This window comes from Choloepus didactylus, chromosome 8 (assembly GCF_015220235.1).
Source record: "Choloepus didactylus isolate mChoDid1 chromosome 8, mChoDid1.pri, whole genome shotgun sequence".
In the NCBI taxonomy this organism is placed as follows: Eukaryota; Metazoa; Chordata; class Mammalia; order Pilosa; family Megalonychidae; genus Choloepus; species Choloepus didactylus.
In genome coordinates, this window is record NC_051314.1 from 36,895,132 (window position 1) to 36,917,530 (window position 22,399).

A 22,399-nucleotide genomic window follows, 5' to 3' on the forward strand; every position below is an offset into this window, starting at 1 on the left:
TCAACATAATTTCCTCAACGTTCATACACATTATTGTATGTTCTGTGGCTTTGTTCTGTCTTACAGCTGCATAATATTCCTTCGGGTGTGTATACCATTGTTTGTTTATCCACTTGTCCAGTGATGGACATTTGGGCTGTTTCCATCTCTTGGCAATCGTGAATAATGCTACTATAAACATTGCTTTACAAACGTCCATCCATGTCTTAGCTTTCAGTTCCTCTGAGTATATACCTAGTAATGGAATTGCTGGATCATATCGCAATTCTATACTTAGCTTCCTGAGGAACCACCACACTGCCTTCCAGAGTGGCTACACCATTTTACATTTCCACCAACAGTGAATAAGTGTGCCTCTTTCTCCACATCCTCTCTAGCACTTGTAATTTTCTGTTTTATTGATAATGGCCATTCTAGTAGGTGGAGATGATATCTCATTATGGTTTTGATTTGCATTTAAGGGCACTATTTTTAATAGGTTTTAAAATATAACTATTGTTTTTGGATTTTCCCTAACACAAAGAAATTCAGTGCAGACCAGATACTTGTCTTGAGGTTGCTCAAGTCAACTAGAGTTTGGAGGAAACCAGGGGGGCTACAGGAGAATTCATGCATCTTTCTATTCCCTTGAAGTCTTCCTTTGCCTTCCTTTCCACCCTGATCTTAAGGGCTGAAGCAAGCACTGATTGATACTGGGCTTCAATTAGTTAGTTCAGTTTTGCTAATACAATTAGTTAAAAGTGAACAATTCAGATTTTTTTTTTTTTTAAAAGCTACTTGCCAAATAACTGGTTTTGCTCTATATGTACTCCTTAGAACCCATAAACTCTTTTGCCTTTATTTATACAGAGCCATGATCTGGCCCTTTTTTATTTTGTTGTGATTTTTCATGGTTTTGTTTCTAATTGCAAATGAATTATTTGGTTGTCCAACATGAAATTAATAATAAGAAAAATGCCTTAACATTGTTGTAATTCATAGAAGGTAGGTATGTTGTTAATTTTATGTGTCAACTTGGCTAGGTTATAGTATCCAGTTGTTTAGTCAAACACGGGTCTGGATGCTGCTGAGAAAGTATTTTTTAGTTGTGGTTAGCATCTACAATTAGTTGGATTTAAGTAAAGGAGATTACCTTTGATAATATGGGAGGCCCTCATCCAATCAGTTGAAGGTCTTAAGATAAATTAACTGAGGTTTTCAGAGGAAGAAAAAATTCTGCCTCAAGACTGCATCATCTACACCTCTCTGAGTTTCCATCCTACTGGCCTCCCCATGGATTTTGGACTCAAGACTGCAACGTCACCCTTACCACCAGAATTTCTAGCTTGCCAGCCCACCCTATACATTTCAGACTTGCCATTTCCCACAGTCACATGAGCCAATTCCCTAACACATAAATTTCTTTATATACTTTGTACATACAAATACATATCCTGCTGGTTCTATTTCTCTGGAGAACCCTTACTAGAACAGTAGGGAAGAAAATTGTTTCCCATAAACACTAGGAAATTTTGAAAAGTTAAGAAATTTATACATATATTATATCAAAATTAAAAAGAGGATTACTGGATAATATTAAAAGATTGTTGGATTTGGACTGTATTTTCACAAATAGGAAGATACTGAAGAACCCTGGCAGGCAACTTTTAAAGGAATAATCACATACATTTTATTCATTCATTCAAGCAGTACTTATTTAGTACTTACCATGGGTTGAACACTGTTTTAATTGTTGGAGAATACGACAATGAACAAGAAACAAGGTTCTTGTTCTCAGGGAACTTACGTTCTTGTTGGGGAAACATATACAGCCAAACAAGAAAAACCTAAAATGGTGGTTGTGGTGGTTTGAGCTATGTACCCTGGAAAAACATGTTCTTAAATTTAATCCATTCCTGTGGGTGTGAACCCATTGTAAGTAGGATTTTTTGATGAGGTGGCCCACTTCAATCAGGATGGGTCTTAATACTATTTTTGGAGTCCTTTATAAATGCAATGAAATTCAGACTGTTAGAGAGAAAGCCACAGTAAGCAAGAAGCTAAAATTCAATAGAAACTGGAAAAGAATGGAGAGGCCAGGAGAGGCCAACATGTGCATTGCCATGTGATAGAGGAGCCAAGAACCAAGGATCACTGGCAGCCAGCCCCAGAAATACAGTCTTAGGGAAGAAAGCACTGCCTTGATGACACCTTTATTCATACTTTTTCCTGGCCTCAAAACTGTGAGCTAATAAATTCCTGTTGTTTAACCCAACCCATTGCCTGGTATTTGTTTGAGAAGCCAAGGAAATTTAAACAGTAGTTTTCTCTGCTATGCAGAGAATCAAAACGGGTGATATGATAGAGATTGGAGGTCACACTAGATGAAGTGGTCCCAGAAAATCCTCTGGAGATGACTGTGGAGGCGCAATCTGAATGCCAAGAAGTTAACCACAAGATCTCAGGAAGAGTATTTCTTAAACAGGGAGCAGTTAGTGCAAAGGCAGAAATAAGCTTTGTGCAATTGAGAAATAAAAGCCCACATGGCTGGGCCATGGTGAGCCAAATGAAGAGTGTTATAAGAGGAGGGCAGAGAAGCAGGCAGTGCCAGATGAGGAAGGCTGCGCAACCTCATTTAGGTATATGCATTTTATTGTAATTGTGATGGGAAGCTGTGATCAAGGAGAAGAGTGAGAATAGGGCAAATAGGTGACTTGTAGGCTGTGTGTGACAGATAAAAGAAGGGGCCCTAGGACAGAGTGTGGGAGCACTCCAAAGCTCAGATATGCAGTGGAGAAGTCATCAGGGTCTGAGGAGTGGTCACTGAGGAGAATAACCAGAAAGTGCTGTGCAAGGAAGCCAAGAGAATAAAATAATTTAAGGAGAGACTGATCAACTGTTTTGAATGTAGCTGGGAGTCAACTGAAATAGAAACAGTGATGTTATCACTGGATGTGGCATTTTGCAACCATCAGTGATCTTGACAAGAGCAGCCTCATTGGAATGGAGAGGTCAAGAAGAAAATTGAGGTAAGAAAGTGAAATAACTATAGGCTTGAAAGTCATTTTAGAGAGTTTGAGAAAGAATACAGGAGGAAAGTGTAATAGGACTGCTGCTAAGCAGTGTTGAGTGCTGTTCTGGTTTGCTAATGCTGTCATTAGGCAAAATACCAGAAATAAATTGGCTTTTCTAAAGGGGGTTTGACTACAAATTTACAGTTCTACAGCCATAAAGTTCAAACTAAGGCATTAACAAAAGGATACCTTCACTGAAGAATGGCCGATGGCGTCTGGAACACCTCTGTCAGCTGGGAAGGCACGTGGCTGGCATCTGCTGGTCCTTTGCTCCTGGGTTGTGTTTCAAAATGGCTTTCTTTGAAAATGTTTCTGGGTTTCTCTCGGCTCTTCCCTCTCAGCTCCTGTGAGTCCTTGCTTGTTCTCCCAGGGTATTTCTCTCTAAGAGCTGGGGATCCTCTATTAGCTTCTCTGGAGCAAACTCTGGGTTAGCATCTCCAAATGTCTCTAAGCATCTGCTTTCAACGGCCATCTCCAAAATGTCTCTCTCAGCTGCTCTGGGGCATTTTGTCCTCTCTTAGTTTATCCGGAGCAAACTTTTATAGGACTCCAGTGATCTAATTTAGACCCACCCTGAATGGGTAGGTTAATACCTCCATGGAAATAATTTAATCAAAGGTATAACCCACAGTTGGGTGTGTCACATCTCCATGGAAATACTCAGTCAAAATGTTCCACCCAACAAGATTGGATTAAAAGATCATTGATTTGTGAGGGACATAATATATACAAACCTGCACAAGTGCCAATCTGAGATCTATGGCTGTTAATGTAAAAGGAGTGTAATAACCCCAGTTATATATGTGTATCTCTAACGATATTCAGCTGTTCCTGTCCAGCACAGAGCAGGTGGATAGTTGGGTTGAACTAGGGCTGGGCTCTGCTAGATGAGTAGGAGGGAGAGAAAAGTGAAGACATTAGGCATACTTGCAAAGGTGGGAGGATGCTTTAACATTGGACTGTGAACTTTAAGCTGGGTTTTGACAGAAATGAGTACACTAAGGAAATAGCTGATAGAAAGTGAGAGGGGTCAATGGATTGGAGGTGCTGATGGGGCTGGTATGGGAATATTAATGTAAGTAAAAATGCTTAATGTTAAGTAAGAAGAATCAATAGGAATTTGTGGTCAGATAGGGTAAGCAAAGCTGTTCTGTGTGGGAAGCTGCATGATTAGTGGAGGGTATTCTTACATGATTATGTCTCTCCACATGCTTATTTTCTTTTGGAGTAATTAAGTTCTTTAGTATATTATTCCAGTGATGGAGTTACCATAAACAGCAGGGAAGTGTACAGCTTTTCGAATAATCCATCTAGCTAAACGGTAGACGAGAGTCTACTACATTAGTCAAAAGATTGCACAAGAGAATTCCAGTAAAGGGTAGGCCTTAGCATGTGACACTAATAAGGAGTTTCAAACAAATTTTTGAAAAACAAAGAAAAAAGAGAAAGAAGTGTCACTTTTATCAACTTATGTCACAATCAAACAGTAAAATTTTCCCCATATTGTCTGAAAGTAGAGTACTATCTAGAAAATGGAAAAATGTGTGCTCTATAATTTTTGTTTGAATGTTATTATCAATAGTGATTAGTAATGAATTAATTGTAGGTATGACTGTTTTACTATGAAGAGAATCAAAATCAGAATATGTTTGGGATAGAAATAACTTATTACATTATATAATGCTTTACACTTTACAAAACACTTGCACATTCATTAACTCATTTGAAAATAATATTTAATTTGCTGTTATTCTCAAAAGATCTGGAAGTGCTTTCCAATAAGCATTCCATTTCATTGCTTGGTAGAATAAGGGTACCTTTCAGTAAGGCTTTTTGCATTATTCACCCTCTTCTCCTATTTAAGCAGTATTAAAGTCTTCTCTCTTACCCCCAGAATGAAAGCCGAGCCTTTTGCTAGGACTCAAGAGCTGCAATTTTCGAGATTAAATAATGACATCCTGCCTGGAAGTCAGTTCCAAAGTCCACGTCCTTGTTTTGGCACACTGCTTATGTGTGACCTCATTATATTTCCCAATCTATAAAATACTTTTGTTTGACATTAAAGATGACTTACTTCATGTATCTATTATCAGAATGGGTTTCTAAATTCCTTAGGAGAATGGGCCAGAGCATGGACTTGAGAAAGAAACAGCGTATGCTAACGACATCGGCTCTGTAAATGTTGTTGCTATGATCCCCAAAGGACAACCATAAACTTCTCTTGCCAGCTCAAATTCCAGCTTCTTCCTACCACCACCACCACCACCAGCCCCCCCCCCCCCTTTTTTTTGTGATTCTCTTTACTTTCTCTCTGGCTGAAATGAGAAGCAGGAAACAAGTAGGGAAAGGAAACCAGGGATTGGAAAAGGGGAGGGAAGCTCAACAGACCGGTTAAGCATGTCTGCGATTCTCTGGTCTGCTTCCATCCAGGGGCTAAGAGGTCGCCAGCTTTTCCGGAAGAAATGAGGCTTCAGCTCAGGCTTGCACGTCTAGTCCAGAACTAGGGCGGTGAAGGGAAGGATCACATAAATTTTACAGAGTCAGCCTGAGGCGCAGTAGCAGGTACCTGCCCGGGAGCCCCCTCCTCCCGCCCCAGTCGGGCACTGTCCCCTAGGCCGAGTCCCCACCCGGCTCCCAGCGGTCACGCGGCAGGGCGCGCGGGCGCGGCTTCCAACAGAGAGCGGGCGTGCGCTTGGCGGCTGCGGCGATCATCGGACTCGCCGGAAGGAGCGACGGCGCCAGCGTCTTGTCGCCTGCCTGTCACTCGGCCGCCCACGCTATCACCGCTTTCGATTGGTCGCTGGCCTGGGACAGCCTCCTTCAGGCCCGCCCCCCCGGCGGATGGACAGGCGGGGAAGGCGGGGCAGCGCCGGCCGAGTCCCTAGGCGGCCACGAACGGGCCCGCCCAGCTGTCAGCTCCGGGGGCGGCCCGGCTGGATGGGGGCGGCCCGGCGGACGGGCGGGTGCTCGCAGCCTCTCCCTTCGCTCGTTCGCTCGCGCGCGCTCCCTCTCGCCTCCTGAGGGGAAATCGCGGCTGCCCCAGCGGCAGCCGCCACCGCCTCGTCTTGTCCTCCACCCCCAGCCCCTTCCTGGTCCAGTCCCTCCCGCCCGCGCACCCCCGAGTAGTGAGTGGCCCCGCGTGGGGGCCGGTGGGTCCGGAGAGTCACCGCGGCGGCGCTGGGTGCTGTTTAAACCATGTTAAGAAGGATTTTGCAGAGGGTAAGAGAGTGAAACCGTCTTTCCGGCAGCACGTGAGAGCCTGAGTCCGCGGGCCGTGGGTCTGTCTGCTTGTGCCTGCGGGTGCCGGTGCCGCTTGGAGGAGCCGAGTCGGCGGCGCGGGCGCCCCTTCCTCAGCGCGGGCTCCTTCCTTCTCTAGGCCCCGCAGCCCAGGAGGCGATTAGGCCTCCGTCGTCCGCCCCCGGGGGCGGGCAGTGGGGGCGGGTAGGGCGGGTAGAGGGGCGACAGGCGGGAGCCCCGGGCGGGGCGCCGAGCTCCCTGCGCCCCCAGACGCGGCGTCGGGCTCGCGCGCGGGGCTGTCAGTACAAGAGGGCAGCTGAGCTCGAGGGTGTGGTGTCTGAGCGTTCCTCCCCGGATTTCGGAATGGGAATGAAAATGGAGAGTTAGTGCCTGTGGGACTGACTGGCCGGCCAGCCGCCTGCGGGGCTGGAGAATGCCCGGTGGGATATTGCGGGAAGCTTAGATCTTCCCCCACCGTTCCCGCCCACCGTGCCCCCCAACTTTACACGACACGCACCTGTCATACACAGCTTAGGTTTCTCATCTGGACATTATTTGAGGGCGATGTGGTGAAACCCGGCCTAGTATGGGCCCAGTCGTGGCACTAACACTAACTGACAAACTCAATTGAGAGGAAGATAGTACTCATTGTTGGAAACTTTTTTTTTTTTTTCCTGATTAAAAATGTATTTCCCTTCCAAGCCCAGTACCTTATTTTAGCAATCCAAGAATAAATCCGCAGTAAGCTTTATTCAAAAGGTATGCACTTAGACTCCTTCGGTTTCTGCCAGCTATCTTTATTTGAAATCTGGAAAAACCTTAAGATGTAAAGATTAGAGCATTGGAAATCTGTAGGTGTATTGTTTAAGAATCAGTTCCTAGAAAAACAATTAGTCTCTTTTCCTATAAAAGTTGCTGTAGTCGAGTTTTTATTTTGGATAGTTTTTTGTTGTTTTGAGACAACGATAGGTTGTAACAAAATGTAAATGATTGAAAAGTAGGTGCCAAACTTATTTGGTTACAGAAGAGTAGGATAACTAGTTCAAAGGACAAAGAAATTAGTGAATTTATAATATGCGCCATGAAATGTACCAAAGAGAGTTGAGTCATCTGGTATATAAAAAGGGAGTGTTCTTGTTTCTTTAGTGCACTCTTGAGGTCATGTGAAATTCTTGGTCATGTATCAGGGGAAGAAAGAGTTAACTTCTGTATCTGACACTATTGACTTTTGATTGTTTTTTGCAGTTTTATCAGAGTTTTTTTTAAATCTTGATAAGGATTGGTTCTGGCGTAGCAAGGACATGCCCTATACGCTGGCCATCAGTTCCTATGTTTGACAGTGAAGTCTTCTGTGCATGATTTACTTGGCAGTACTTAGAGAGTTTTCTTTTATGGGATCTGGAGGAACTGACTGCCTCATGCCTTAGACTGTGTTTCTGTCATAGTTCCACAAGTGTAAATTAGTTTGCCTGTGGTTTGCTTTAGAGTTTATAAATAAAACAAAATATTTACTGACTTAAGAATAACTTTCAGTAATTATAGATTGATTTTCCGAATTATGGGATACTTTTCAGTATTTTGGTTTAATGTTAAGCATTATATAAAGGTATATATAATGTTAAGCATTATATAAGGATTATTTTTAGTGTTGGTGCATACACCTAATCTATTAGAGAGGGTTCAGTTGAAACTACAAAATTGGAATTCACTGTGGTTACTGCTGAGACGTGCTTTGGAATCATCATATATGAATCACACCAGTTTTTCAACCTCAGCACTATTGACATTTGGGACCAGATAATTCTTTGTTGTAGTGCGAGATGCTGTCCTGTTTATCAGCATCCTTGACCTCTACCCTAGAAGCCAGTAGCACCCTCCTGTTGTGACAACCAAAATGTCTTCAGACTTTGCCAAATGTCCTCAATGGGCAAAATCGCCCCTGGTGGAGGACCACTGTGTTTAATGTCTGCACTCTTTCAAAGGAAAGTTTGAAGTGTTTCTCACGGTTAACCACTTAACTGTTATTGATTGTGCTTATATTGAGTGTTGGCATATGCCAGGCATTATGCTAGGGCCTGGGAAACAGAGTTAAAATAAGATATGGGTCCTCTCTTTAGAACTCACAGCTGGTGGGGTGGGGAGCAGGGGAGCATTTAAAAGTAATTAAAGTGCTATGTTGTAGAAGAATGAAGAGTGCCATGGGAGTCGCTTTGTGGGAGGGTGTTGGGCAATCAGGGAAAGCTTCAGTGAATATGTATATTCCCAGTTCAAAAGAGGGAAGGGCATGTCAGGCAGAGGGAACAGCAAATGCAAAGGCATGGAGTCATAAAAGGGGCAGGTCATATTAGAGGGAGGGAGAAAAATTAAGCTCAGGAAGGGAGATGAGATGCAGGAATTGGTGGGAGATGAGGCTCCAGAGTTGCTGGAGACTAGATTATGAGAGGCACATTCTGTTTTTGCCTTGTAAGTGGGTTAGTGTTAATGCTCTGCATCTAACAGCAGCATTTTGATAAAAGCCTTAAATCTGGCGATTTGCATTACTAGTTGAGAATATATATTGTAATACTGTATGCAATATATAGTAATATTGTATTAACTGTACAGGTGGTATTTACTAACAGGTATAACTTAAATCTTTCAATTATGTTACATGGCAACCATTTTATTTTACCCGACAAGCTTGTTTCCCAGCAGAGGTATTAAGATATAAGATTAAAATTATAGTTGCTGATTTAGACATTTGTTTGAAATAATCCACAAACTTTGAAATTGTATGCATTCTTTTAACATTATGTTTTCATATACCCTTTTATTTGAAGATAAGGTTCTTCTCAATAGTGATCTTTAAATAGCATCTTGAAAGGAGAATCAGACAACATAACTGTTTATAACTCAGGGTCTTTGAACGTCGTCACTAAAGTTCATGATACTTTATAGAAAATTTAGTTTCTGGTTCTTTTTTTGCATTTGCTTACTAAAAGGTGTCTATCTGAGGCTTGAAAGGGCTTGAAAAAATGTTGAAGTATTTCCAATATATGTTTATTGAATATTTTGCTTAAAAGTCCTTTGAAGAGAAATATGGCCAGAAAGATGATCAGCATTTTATACCTTAGGTGATTTATAAACTTTTTGTCATTTCTTTCTTAAGAAACATACTGTTATTTAACAGTGCTATATTAGATTTCTTTTTACTGTAAATATTAGTAATATTGCTAAAGAAAAATGGATTTAATTATTCCAGAATTGTAGAAATAGAAGGGCTCCTTTTGTGGTCATCAGGTGTCTCTCTCTCTCTCTCTGATTTAAAAAATGAGGAAATAGTAATCAAGGGTGATTGTGATTTATCCAAGGCAACACAATTCGTAGCTGTCAAAACTGAGACTAGAGCCACATTTTCCCAACTCCCAATCCATTTCCCTTTTCCTGGCACCCTGTTCTTTAGCCCCTACTCAACTTATATGGTTAGCACTCTGCTAATCACTGTGGAAGATACAGGGAAAAGATGAGACCCAATTTCTACCTCAAGGAACTTACATGACTAAATGCAAAGTAAGTGATATAGACAATTTAGGCTGCAGTAGCAAAGGGGAGGAAAGAGCAGACTGAACCTGTGAGGGTGGAGAGTTTTCTTGGAGAAAGTGGGTTTGGGATGGGGTTTTGAAGAATGTTTGGGAGAAAAAAATATGTTTCTTTTGAGAAAGGAGCTATATAGCATCAGGAAAGCGTCAGAGATGGGAATGATTTCGTTCCTCTTGCTCTCCCTCCTTCCTTTGCATATTGCCTTTAAACAAACAAACATTTATGAGTACTTGCTTTGTGCTAGACTGGGGATATAAGAGTGAATAAGACACAATCCCTGCCATTAAGTAGCCTACAACCAAAGTGATTTTTAGAGATAGATGTTTATTTAGAGCAGAGAGAAATGAAGAGCGGTCTGCAGAGGTAATGGGGAGCCTCATTGTGGAGGTGCTTGATTATCTAACTCAGCGTTGTCCAGTGGAAATATAATATGAATCATATATGTAATTTATAGTTTTCTAGTAGCCACATTAAAAAAGTAAAAAGAAACAGGTGAAATTAATTTAAATACATTTGATTTAACCCAATATATCTAGAATATTTCAACATGTAATCAATATAAAACTTAATGAGATAATTTACATTCTTTTTTTGTGCTAAGTCTTTGAAATCTGGTGTGTATTTTATACTAACAGCACATCTCAGTTTGGACTAACCATGTTTTAACTGTTTAAAGTCTCATATAGCTGGTGGCTTCTGATCTAGTTGTGTGTGTGAATATATATATATGTATGAATATGTAAGTGTAAATATATGTGTATTATATATCATATAATTTTTAATCTTCTTATTTGAAACTAATTTCAAACTTATAAAAAGTTGCAAAAATAAAATACAAGGAACACCAGTACCCTCTCTATCCACATTTAGCTATTATTAACATTTTATTCTATTTGCTTTATCATTTGATCACTTTTCTCTCTCTGTGTGTAATTTTTTTTTTTAATCATTTGAAGATCAATTATGATCCATTACCCCTGAATATGTCAATGAATAAGGATATTCCCTTAGAAAACTTAGTTTGCCAGGCTGCCATCACAAATACCACACAATGGGCTGGCTTAAACAATGGAAATTTGTTGGCTCACAGTATGGGAGGCTAGAAGTCCCAAATCAAATTGTCGGCAAGGCTATGCTTTCTCCTGTGTCATTCTGGTGCTGGCTTGCTTCCATCCTTGGAGTTCTTGGCTTGCCTCCTGTCACATGGCAATATCTCACTACTTGTGTCTACTCTTCCGCTTCTGCTCACTTCTGGCTTCTGGCTTCTCCCTGTAGCTTAACTGACAGTGTCTGAATTTCTTCTGCTTATGAATGACTCTAGTAATACGGTCTAAGGCCCATTCTGATTTAGTTGGTCACACCTTAACTAAGAATATCATCTTTAAAAGGTCCTATTTACAAATAAATTCACACCTACAGGAATGTGAATTAAAATTAAGAACATGTCTTTTGATGGAGTACATAATTCAATCTACCACAATAGCCATACAGTTGTCATTTTCATAAATTTACATTCATTCAATTTACCATCCATATTCTGATTTTGTCAGTTGATCTGATAATGCCCTTTATACCACTTTCCCCTTTCCAGTACTGGGTCTGGTCAAGGGTTAGATATTACATTTAGCTGTCATGTTTCTTTAGCCTCTTTTAATCTGGAACATTTCCACAGCATTTCTCTATCTTTCATGGTGTTTTTGAAGAATACAGTCCTGCACTTGCTTTCAAAAAATTTTTTTAAAAAACTGTTCCTCATGTGTTTGTCTGCCATTTCCTTGTGATTACACTGAGGTTATACATCCTTGGCCAGAAAACTGTCTAGCAGATGTATCCTTCTCAGGTTATCATATCTGGAGGGCCAAGGTGTCTATCTGCCCTTCAAAGGTGATGTTAATTTTGGGTCAAGGGTCAGGGTATTGCCCAGTTTCTCTAATGTGTAATTATTATTTTTTTCCCTTTGCCACTATTAGGCAGTTTGTGGGAGACATTTTAAGACCATTCCAATATCCTGTTCCTTATCAAACATTTCCCCTAGATTTAGCATCCATTGCTGAGTCTTGCCTGATCCAATTTTTGCCAGTATGGCTGCAAAATTATGATTTTCCAATTTGAGCAGTTTCTCCACATTTACTGATTAGCCCTTGGCTTTCTATGGTAAGCAGGATACCTCCCTTCTTCCTTTTCTCCCTCCTTTCCTCCCTTCTTCCTTTATTCATTATTGATATGGACCCATGAATTTCAATTTTTTTCCCCAGTGGTGTATAACTCATCACTGTACTTAATTATTCTGGTACTCAAATTATCCAGCATTTGGACAATGGGAGCCCTTTCAGGATGGCTCCTGTTGTCTTTTGACATGTTCTGGTCAATTTTCTGAGCACTTCCTTGTCTTTGGACAAAACAAATTGCTCCAGTACCTTCCCTTCGTCAGCCCCAGAATTAGCCATTTCTCTGGGGAGCCCTTTTGGAGCCCTTGTTCCTTTTAGTGGGGAATGGTATTAGAGATCAAGGTCTGGGGTGGCTTTGCTTCTTGGTTCTTTCAGCAGACAAATCCAGCTGAAAATTTGAACTTTGTTCTGTAGGCAGTAGGAAATAATACAGTTTTATTAAGCAGTGAAATATATTTGGCACATAGTAGGAGCTTGATATTTGTTGAACAAGTGTTGTAAAGAATGTTTAATTTGCCAGTGTTGCACATGATGTATTGAAACCATGGGAGATTAGGAGAAGTGACCAGATGTGAGTGAATATTTTATTTAGTGATAATTATAATTTATGTTAGGATGTTGACAGTGTGAGCAGAAAAGTATGAATAAGGCAGAACTTTTGAACGTATTTATTCCCTGAGCATCTATTGTGGACTACTCTGTGCTCTGGGCACAATGGTGAATAAAACAGACATGAACCCTCATGGAGCTTGGTGTCCAGTGGAGACAACAGGAATTGTTCAAATAATCACATAACTATGTGATCACATATTTTGAGGAGTGCTAAGATGGGAAAGCACAGAGAGCCTGGAAAGAGCACAGCAGAAGGCCTTGTCTAACCTAAGGTGTGAGGAAAGCCTTCCCAGTATTTAAATTTGATGAAATTATTAACAATTTATTGAAGTAAATTTTAAGACATGACAATTAATAGTATTATTTTCTCTCTGTATAGTTTTTTTTTTTTTTTAAGCATGTTAAGAATAAAGAAGAGATTAAAAGATAAAATAACCGGATCCAGAACCAAGCTTTCTCCTCTAATCCCAGTGACCTTTTACTTGTGCTAAAAAGGCAATGTAATTTAATGGTTGAGAACATGTACTCTGGAGCCAGACTCCCTGGGATCCTGTCTTTTTTTTTTTTTTATCTTCATTTTATTGAGATATATTCACATACCACTCAGTCATACAAAACAAATCGCACTTTCGATTGTTTACAGTACCATTACATAGTTGTACATTCATCACCTAAATCAATCCCCGACACCTTCATTAGCACACACACAAAAATAACAAGAATAATAATTAGAGTGAAAAAGAGCAATTGAAGTAAAAAAGAACACTGGGTACCTTTGTTTGTTTCCTTCCCCTATTTTTCTACTCATCCATCCATAAACTAGACAAAGTGGAGTGTGGTCCTTATGGCTTTCCCAATCCCATTGTCACCCCTCATAAGCTACATTTTTATACAACTGTCTTCGAGATTCATGGGTTCTGGGTTGTAGTTTGATAGTTTCAGGTATCCACCACCAGCTACCCCAATTCTTTAGAACCTAAAAAGGGTTGTCTAAAGTGTGCGTATGAGTGCCCACCAGAGTGACCTCTTGGCTCCTTTTGGAATCTCTCTGCCACTGAAGCTTATTTCATTTCCTTTCACATCCCCCTTTTGGTCAAGAAGATGTTCTCCATCCCACGATGCCGGGTCTACATTCCTCCCCGGGAGTCATATTCCACATTGCCAGGGAGATTCACTCTCCTGGGTGTCTGATCCCACGTAGTTGGGAGGGCAGTGATTTCATCTTTCAAGTTGGCTTAGCCAGAGAGAGAGGGCCACATCTGAGCAACAAAGAGGCATTCGGGAGGAGGCTCTTAGGCACAACCATAGGAAGGCCTAGCCTCTCCTTTGCAGCAACCGTCTTCCCAAGGGTAAAACCTATGGTAGAGGGCTCAACCCATCAAACCACCAGTCCCCTATGTCTGTGGTCATGTTAGCAACCATGGAGGTGGGGTAGGCGAATACCCCTGCATTCTCAACAGGCTCCTCAAGGGGGCACTACATCTTTTTTTCCTTGTTTTTCTTTTTTTTTTTTTTTTTTTACCTTTCCTGGGATCCTGTCTTGACAGCTTCATTTAGTAGAGGAGTGACTTTGGGCAAGACACTTGACTTCTCTGTGTCTCAGTAAAATGGTCATAATGACAGTACGCTACTCACAAAGTTGTTGTTAGACTAAATGAATTAATACATGTAAAGCTATTACAGCAATATCTGGCCCACAATAAGCTCTATGTAAGTGTCAGCTGCTGGTAATGCTGGTGTTTTGTTGTTATTATTTACTCAAATTTTCTTCAAGGAACATGTTTTGTATCACTCCCTTGTTTCATCATTTTTCTTTTTTGAACCTCCGTTTATTTTTTCATAGATGAGGACTCAGAACTTACATGTAGACATTCATTCAACATACCACTGAAAATTTTTTCTGTGGCTACTACTTTGCTGGGCTTGGATAATAGATGAAGCAGATATGTTCTTTGATCTTGAGTGTAATGAGGGAGGCAGATACTTAAATGATTACAAAGCAATGTGATAAGTGTTATGATAGATACACAGAGGAAGAGTTTATGAGAACAAAAGAAAATACAATTAATGCTGTCAATGGAATGGAGGTTGTTGAGGGCCTTGAAGAGGCTGGAACTGATTCAGGAAGAGAGGGGCCAGGGAGAGGAGGCCATTTTAGGTATAGGGGCCAGGCTAAAGCAAGGGCATGAAACTTAGCCTAAGGGAATTATGATATTTCTTCTTCATGTGGATGGGGATGGTTGTAAGAGATGAGACTGGAAAGGTAGGCTGAAAGACTATGCTAAGGATTTTGGACCTTGTACTATAGACAGTAAGAAGCCATGGAAACCTGGAAAGTTTTTTTTAATGATCAGATTTGTATTAGGGAAAACTCTCCAAAAAGATTTTTCCAGCTTGATCCTTATGAAAAAGCAAACCAGGTAATACCTGGTATTACCAGATAAAATGTGGTAGTGACTACTCAGTACCCATAGGAGATGTCCAAACACTTTACCTTGGCACACAGACCTTGCTCTGGACTCTTTACATCACTTCAGGTTCATTTTCACAAACCACCGTACGTGCACCGCCCTTGCCACCCCTCACTATAATTGTATTTCCCAGAATTTGCCCTGTCTTCTTATCCTTTCATACCTCTTTAGAAGTTCTTTATTCTGCTTGACATGTCTGACCTTCAGTTGTCCACATTGTTCAATTCAGGTGACAACTAGGAGTTATTTGCTTGCATTTTATTTTTTTTCTGCCAAAGTACCCCACACTAATTAAGAGAATGGGCCTTTGGAATTAGACCGTCAGTGAAATCCTGAGCTCCTTCACTTATGAGTGAGTGAGACCTTGTGCAAAATTTATCTGAGACCCAGTTGCTTTATCTGTAAATTGAGGATAATATCTACCTCACAGAGTTATTGAAGGATTAAATGAAATAATGTTCTTGAAGTACTTACTACAGTATCCAACATTCAGTAAACAGTATATGGTAGCTATCATATTACATATCTCTAGAAAATTTATTATATTGTTTCTGTAATTTCTTTACTTGTCTTCTCCCCCACTAGACTATGACTAGACTATGTCTTAGGGTGGGGATTATTTTTTTCTTTCTTAACTATATTTAGGGCCTAATACAGTGTTTGGTGCTTGATGGTTTTTTCATAATACATGTTGACTACTTGGAGGATGGATTCATTAAAGGAGATACCAGCCAAAAAGTTATTGCAGTTCCTCCTAAAATTATTGAACATTAGAGTTATTTGGAAATCTTAAAAAAAAATATTCTTGAGTCCCTTCACTGAATCAGAATTTCTAGGCCTCTGGTTAGGTCCAGGGGATGATGGAAGTTCAAATTAAGGCAATGTCTTTGTGGATAGAGAGAAAATAGATTGATTTCAAGAAAGTTAAGAGAATTGATAGGAGTAGTTTGTATAGCTGAGAGGACAGTGGCATGGACTCAGGTAAAGAATAGAAGAGGAAGAACAGGTTTGGGGAGGAAGATAAACTTGAGATCTTGATATCCCAGTGGAGATATTCGATAGGCAGGTGGAATTACAGGTCCAGCATTCAGGAGACAAGTGGAGACAAGTGTGAGCTATGTGTGATGAAGAAAAGTCGTGTCAAGTAAGAACTGAGAGATGCCCACTAAATTTGACTATTAGGTCATAGTTAGTTCAGTTTCAGGAGAGTCATAGGAAAGATATGAATGACTGGGAAGTAAAGAAATAGAAACAGGGAGTACAGACTACTCTTCCAAGAAATATGTAGGAGAAGAAATGGGAAATAATTAAATATTAAATGTATAAGTATAATCTGTCATCCTTGGTACATGTTCTAATAAAAGCTTTTTAGTTGTAAGGATTAGAAAAATCCTCAAATCAGTTTAAGTGGAAAAGGGGACTTACTGTAAGGCTTCAAAGTGATCCAAGAACAGGAATTGCTGTACAGTTGGGTCTCCAGGGCGTAGGACCTGGAATGGTGTCAGGAACAAAGGCAGCTCTTTTCTCTGTCTCACAGTCTCATGGCACACTGATTTCTTGTCTCCACTTCTCTTCACCCTTCTCCTTGTCATATAGTATGCTCAAGATCCCAATTGGCCATTGGAGCATATGATTCTACATGCCTTTCACCTTGGCTTTATATAGCCAATTGTCCACTCTCTCAATTTTTAAATCCCAGAAGAATCTTAAATGTCTTGCTCATTTTTCCCCCCGTGTAACCCTTTTGTTTTAATAAACAAAGCATTTTCATAGTCTAGATTTTAAATCACATTTACAGATAAGGAAAACTTCTAGGACCAAACAGGTAATGATGAAGATAATACAGCTGAAAGGAAATGCATGCCTCACATGTGTTTTAGATGTTAAAAAGCATACCAGATATATCGTTCTCTAGATTACAACAGCTGGAGAAGAGCGGAAGACTCAGGGAAGTTCATGCAACTGTCATCCAATCCCTTCACCTTTAGGTTACAGAACCAACTGAGAGTTGTATTACTCTTAAATGAGCTAGAGAGAGGCTCCTGATCATTTTAAGAGGAACTTTCTCCCACTGTTAACAATTAGGACAAGGGCATTAGCTACAGAAGGGTATTCCACTGATAAGTACAGAACAATATTAGAACAGCTAAGAGGAGGTTACCTAGATAATTATGCTTCTTCAATTATCAGAAACTTCATATCATAGCAGCAGAAGAGTGGAATGAATTCCACCTCCTAAAGGCTTAGTCGAAAAACTTCCTGTTGGCATTCACACCAAACAAGGTTCCCTGTGCTTCTGGCATCATCTCCTGGGCTATGAGATCCATCTTGCTGACCAGAGTATTAGAAACCTTTATTTTATGATCTCTACTATAGATCTCAACACCACCAGCTATATCCTCAGGCAGGTAGGCCTCCTGATCAATTTGGACATCAACATCTTTTTTGGTGGCAATTTTGTACATAGGAATCACTTTTTGCACTGCCACGTTTACCAGATGGAAATCCTATTTCCTGCAACGAATAATCATTTGGGGCTCCAGTGACTAGTTCAGACCCTGGAGAACCAGTCCATCCAGCAGCACTTAGTACCTGGTTGTAAACTTCTCCCACCTTGCTGAGTCTCTGCTTTGCTTCATTTAGTAAGTCTGTGATAAGGTCATCTCTGACTCTGAGGACTTTGAGCCTTGCTTGATTCATCAACTTGAACAACTGAATCTTCTTTTGCTGCTCAATTTGCTTTTCTTTCTTATCATGGTATAACATATCTTCAGCCTTTGGGTTTACACAAGACAACCTTTCTTAATGTTAAACTCTTCTTCTGCCTTTGCATTTATTTCTTCTGCTTTCTCATTAGCTTCTTGTTCAGTTAAAGCCATCATGTGCTTAATCTGCTTTTGCAAGTCAGCATCGCTGAGGGCCATGGCGAAGCTAGCTGGGTGGGCCAGAGCCTCAAGTTTAGATTTGAATAGGGCGGTGGAAGGAATGGGAGAAGAAGCCCCATCATTTTTCTTTTGAGGTCAGGCAGGTTTTTGGCTGGCCGATAGAGTTGCATCTTCTGGCTCAGGTGTCCATTGCTGGTCTAGTCAGCTAGACAACATGAAACATGTTTTTACAGATCACCCTTTTAGAAACAAGTTTTAGTATGGCTCTGAACCAGTGATAATGGTTCTGATTAGGTTCATTTAGTTCAAGAAGGAAGAGTCCCTCAGGCTAGTTCACGTAATAGGGTGGTGGTTGTTATAAGGGTATAGCAGGCAGTACAAGGGATGGAATTTAATAGAAATCAAATCCAAAAACCAAAAATTTAATATGACTGGGCCTCTTAGACATTTTTACTGGAAGGTTTTGCAGGGATTTAAGGCATTCTAGTTGGAACCTTAGTGGCAGGGCTTTGTGGATTTTCATTCTCGAGTTCATCTGTTAAAGAAGAACTCACTGACTGTATTACTTAGGGTTCTCTAGGGAATCAGAATCAACAAGAGATACCTGTAAATATAAGATTTTATAAAAGTGTCTCGCAACTGTGGGGATGCATGAGTCCAAATTCCATAGGGCAGGCAGCAAACTGGCAACTCCAGTGAAGGTGTTCAATGAACTCCTCAGGAAATGCTTTGCTGGCTAGCCAAAGAAGTGAGAGTCCTCTGTATCTATTCCTTAAAAGTCTTCAACTGATTGGATTAAATTCAGCTGATTGCATTCTCTCATTGTGGAAGACACACCCTTCGTTGATGTAATCAGTCACACGTACAGTCAATTGACTGATGATTTAATAAACCAGCCTTCTGGTTTATTAACCAGCCACAAATGTCCTTGCAGTAACGGTTAGGCCAGTGCTTGCTCTACCAGACACCTGGACACCGTCACCTGGCCGAGGTGACACATAAACCTAACCATCACAGTGACTCTTCATATCATTGCTTCCCCTGTATCTACTGTATATTCTATTTTTTTGGCTGCCAACTGATTTTCCCATGCTCTAGTTTCTTTTCTTGACCTCATGGCTGCTGTACACTCAGAATTTATGCTCGATTGTAACTTTGGCTGGCATATTACTTGTATTTGCTTAAGTCCCTCATACTAATCCTTTGCCTCATGACGGCACTATATATCTGTTCAGTGCCAGTTTGTGGAGTTGATTATTCATTTCTCTTCGTAGTTTGCAATTCAAATGCTTAAGCCTGGGACTCAGGTGTAGTTCATAGTTCATTCTGAAGTGGGACAGACCCCCCGCTGGCACTGGACCATTTTGTTAGCTCTTGGCTAGTGAATGACTGCTATTGGGTTCAGGTGATTATACCTGGTCAATTGGTAATAGACATGAGGTCATATAACCTGGCTGTTTTAGGATGTGTTCTCAACATGGGCTGTGGGTAGAGCTGTTTACTTTAGGATGGACCTAGAAGGGAGAACTCTACATATCATATAATCTCTTACCCCAACCCCTAACCTCAGTTGACAAGACCAGCAAGTGGACACCTAACTCAGAGGAAGCAACAATATTGGCCAGCCAGATACCTATGCATAACCTGATAAAAGATAGTAGGACATTTTAAATTCCCTTCTTGGAATTTGGGATCTATGCATGCATTATAATTGGCATATTAAATACAATAACGTATGATAAGTTATAGAGACATCTGTTTAAGTGTTGAATGGGCCCTTGCAGTAGATGAAATTTAATAAAAAATCACATTCTTTCCCTCACTCAGATTTTAGTATTGGACTGTGGTTAAGTTTTACCTAAGTATGTTATTATAAATGAATTTTCCCAGAGTCTTAGTAATACTTTTTATAGACTTTTTTAGCTAAATAATGTTTGGAAGTCTTTTAAGAGTCCCAACCTTTATGCAATGCTATGCCAAAATGCATCTTCCTGGGGAATGGATTAAGTAATAGATCATATTGAGTCTGATAAAGAAGTATGAGTTTTTTTCTATAAAATGTTTACTTTTCTTTGCTATAAACTTAGTATCTTAATATAAACTTAAAATATTTTAATATTTTAAGCCATGATTTAGTTTTAAAAATACAATGAAGGAATATGTTTCTAAACATGAAAATGAATCATTTGAAAAATTTAGGAAAGTAAAATTGAGAGGTAGCATAGGACTATAACATAGTGGAGGATTTAACAAGCTTTGAAGTCAGATGGACTAGCTTGCCCATTATTGGCTTTGTGATCTTAGGTAGCAAGTTACTTAGTTTTTTTAACTTTATTTTTTCCCCTCTGATGAAATGGGAACACTCCCACTGACATTACGCAAAGGATTATTGTAAGGCAAATAAAGTGCTTAGCCTGGTGCCTGTGTCAGAATTTATGTTAGTGATTATTGCTGTTAATAGAAATATAAAATCTTTCATTGAGTAGAATACCAGTTGGCATTTTTTAAAAACTGGTATAAAACCTAAGATTTTTATGTATGGTTTTGAAAACACAAATAATCTAGGGGAGGTTGAAATTCTGAGCTTTACAATAAGATTCGTGCCTCAGGGTTGTTTTGGTTTTGTTAAGTTTTTGAATGTGAAGGCACCAGAGCACTAAACTTGGAATCAAAAGACCCAAATTCAGGTTCTATCTTTGCTACTAATGATTGGGTAAATCATTGGGCTCTCCGAGCTTCACTTTCCTAATCTGTACAATGAGGGCACCAACAAGGTGATCTCTAAAGTGCTTTTCAGGGTTAAAGTTTTAGTTGAAAAGCAAGGAAGAATCAAATTTTGAGCCTCCAGATCATTTGCAACCCCAGAGTAGCATTTTAGTTATGTTATATAACAAGGCTTGATGCCTTTTACCCTTATTCTCTAGGATCTTGGCTAAGAAAAAACAGTATCTTTAGGAAGTGAGGATTCATTGATTAACTCAGATAAGGTGACTAACACAGCACCTGTCAAATAGTAGGCTTTCAGAAGATATGAGGTCTCCTTCTCTACTGAGATCTTCTTTTCCTCCACTGTATGGCTCTTCCTGGGTTTCAAATGCAAGCAAGGTACATCAGTGTAGTGGATGCTCGGTTATATCACCCAGATCCCCCTTCAGGACAGAGACATTTCTCTAGCTGCCTGGAGTCATGACTGTGGACCACATGCAGCTACAAGCTGCTTTCTTCTCTGGGAATTGTTCTTGCAGGAGGAAGCTGCCTCACCCAAGATTATATTGCCTTCCTGGGAGCAGCCTGCACTCAGTTACTGGTTGATATGGGGTGGGGTTGGGGTATCAAAAATCAGCTACCTGCTTTTATTAGGGAAAGCTATGAAGACTCTTAGGGCTCTCAGTAGAATCAGCTGAAGCTGCTTTTCCAACTGTGTTTCTCTTCAATACCATTTATCTTCTGTCCAGTCATGCTTCCCCTGTGCCCACACAAATGTTCTTGAGCATTCCCTAGTAAAACTCCTGAATGCAAATTTCAGAGTCTCAGAGTCTATTTCCTTGGGAACCCTGACTTATAAGAGTCATCCACTTTTGGATAGTTCTCAGGGATTTTTGCATCATAAAATTTGTTTATATTCAGGATGGATTTTAATTATATATACATTTCTTTGGAAAATATATTATTAAATATTATATATATAATTAAATATATATAAATATTATATATATAAATAAATATATTTCTTTAGAACTGGTATTTTACATGTCTTTTATCATAGGAACCCATAGCTAGTGGTTTACAATTTTCTGTTGGATAAAATACTACCTGATAGGCCTGCTGGAATTTTGAGCAAGGCCTACAGCCACAAATTTTATTGTCAGCACCATCCCTGGTTCCTTCAAGTGATTTTAAGACTTAAAAAAAATGGAAAGTGGCCCCTTAAAACTAGACTGTGAACCCTTACTTTGGTGTTTTTGTTTGTATCTACCCATATTTGAGTAATCAAAACACCCTATACTCTAAACTTGCCTAAAATATGCATCAATTTTAATTATATGATAGATATTTAAAAACACTTTTATTCTTTTATTTAATATTGAGTTAATGATTTCTATAAGCCCAATTTCAATTATCAGTAATTTATCATCCAAACAGGCATACCTCATTTTATTGTGCTTCATTTTATTGCACTTTGCAGATATTGTGTTTTTTATAAATTGCAGGTTTGTGGCAACCCTGCATTGAGCAAGTCTACTGGTGCCATTTTTCCAGCATGTGCTTACTGCCATGTCTCTGTGTCACATTTTAATTAGGGGATGTACTTTTATTTTTTTTCAGTTATAATGCTATTGCATACTTAATAGACTATAGTATAGTGTAAACATAACTTTTCTATGCACTAGGAA

The 22,399-nt window shown here is 39.9% G+C and overlaps 1 protein-coding gene, 1 long non-coding RNA gene and 1 pseudogene across 2 annotated transcripts in view; 1 reads left to right on the plus strand and 2 right to left on the minus strand.

Annotated features, from left to right (window-relative positions):
* Nucleotides 1–754: 754 nt before the first annotated feature.
* On the minus strand, nt 755–3,278 carry LOC119543225. The gene is made up of 2 exons (XR_005218537.1): nt 3,243–3,278; nt 755–1,781 (listed from the first exon to the last, which is right to left on the minus strand). It is a non-coding gene; the product is annotated as an uncharacterized LOC119543225 (long non-coding RNA).
* A 2,658-nt stretch (nt 3,279–5,936) lies between these two features.
* The window catches only part of EEA1 (early endosome antigen 1), a 160,792-nt gene continuing 144,329 nt past the window's right edge, over nt 5,937–22,399 (plus strand). Inside the window, exon 1 of the mRNA XM_037845172.1 lies at nt 5,937–6,272. Within this exon, the coding sequence (XP_037701100.1) occupies nt 6,249–6,272 (24 nt within the window). The 5' untranslated portion in view covers nt 5,937–6,248. The remainder of the gene's footprint in view (nt 6,273–22,399) is intronic.
* LOC119541337 lies at nt 17,364–18,044 on the minus strand (annotated as a pseudogene).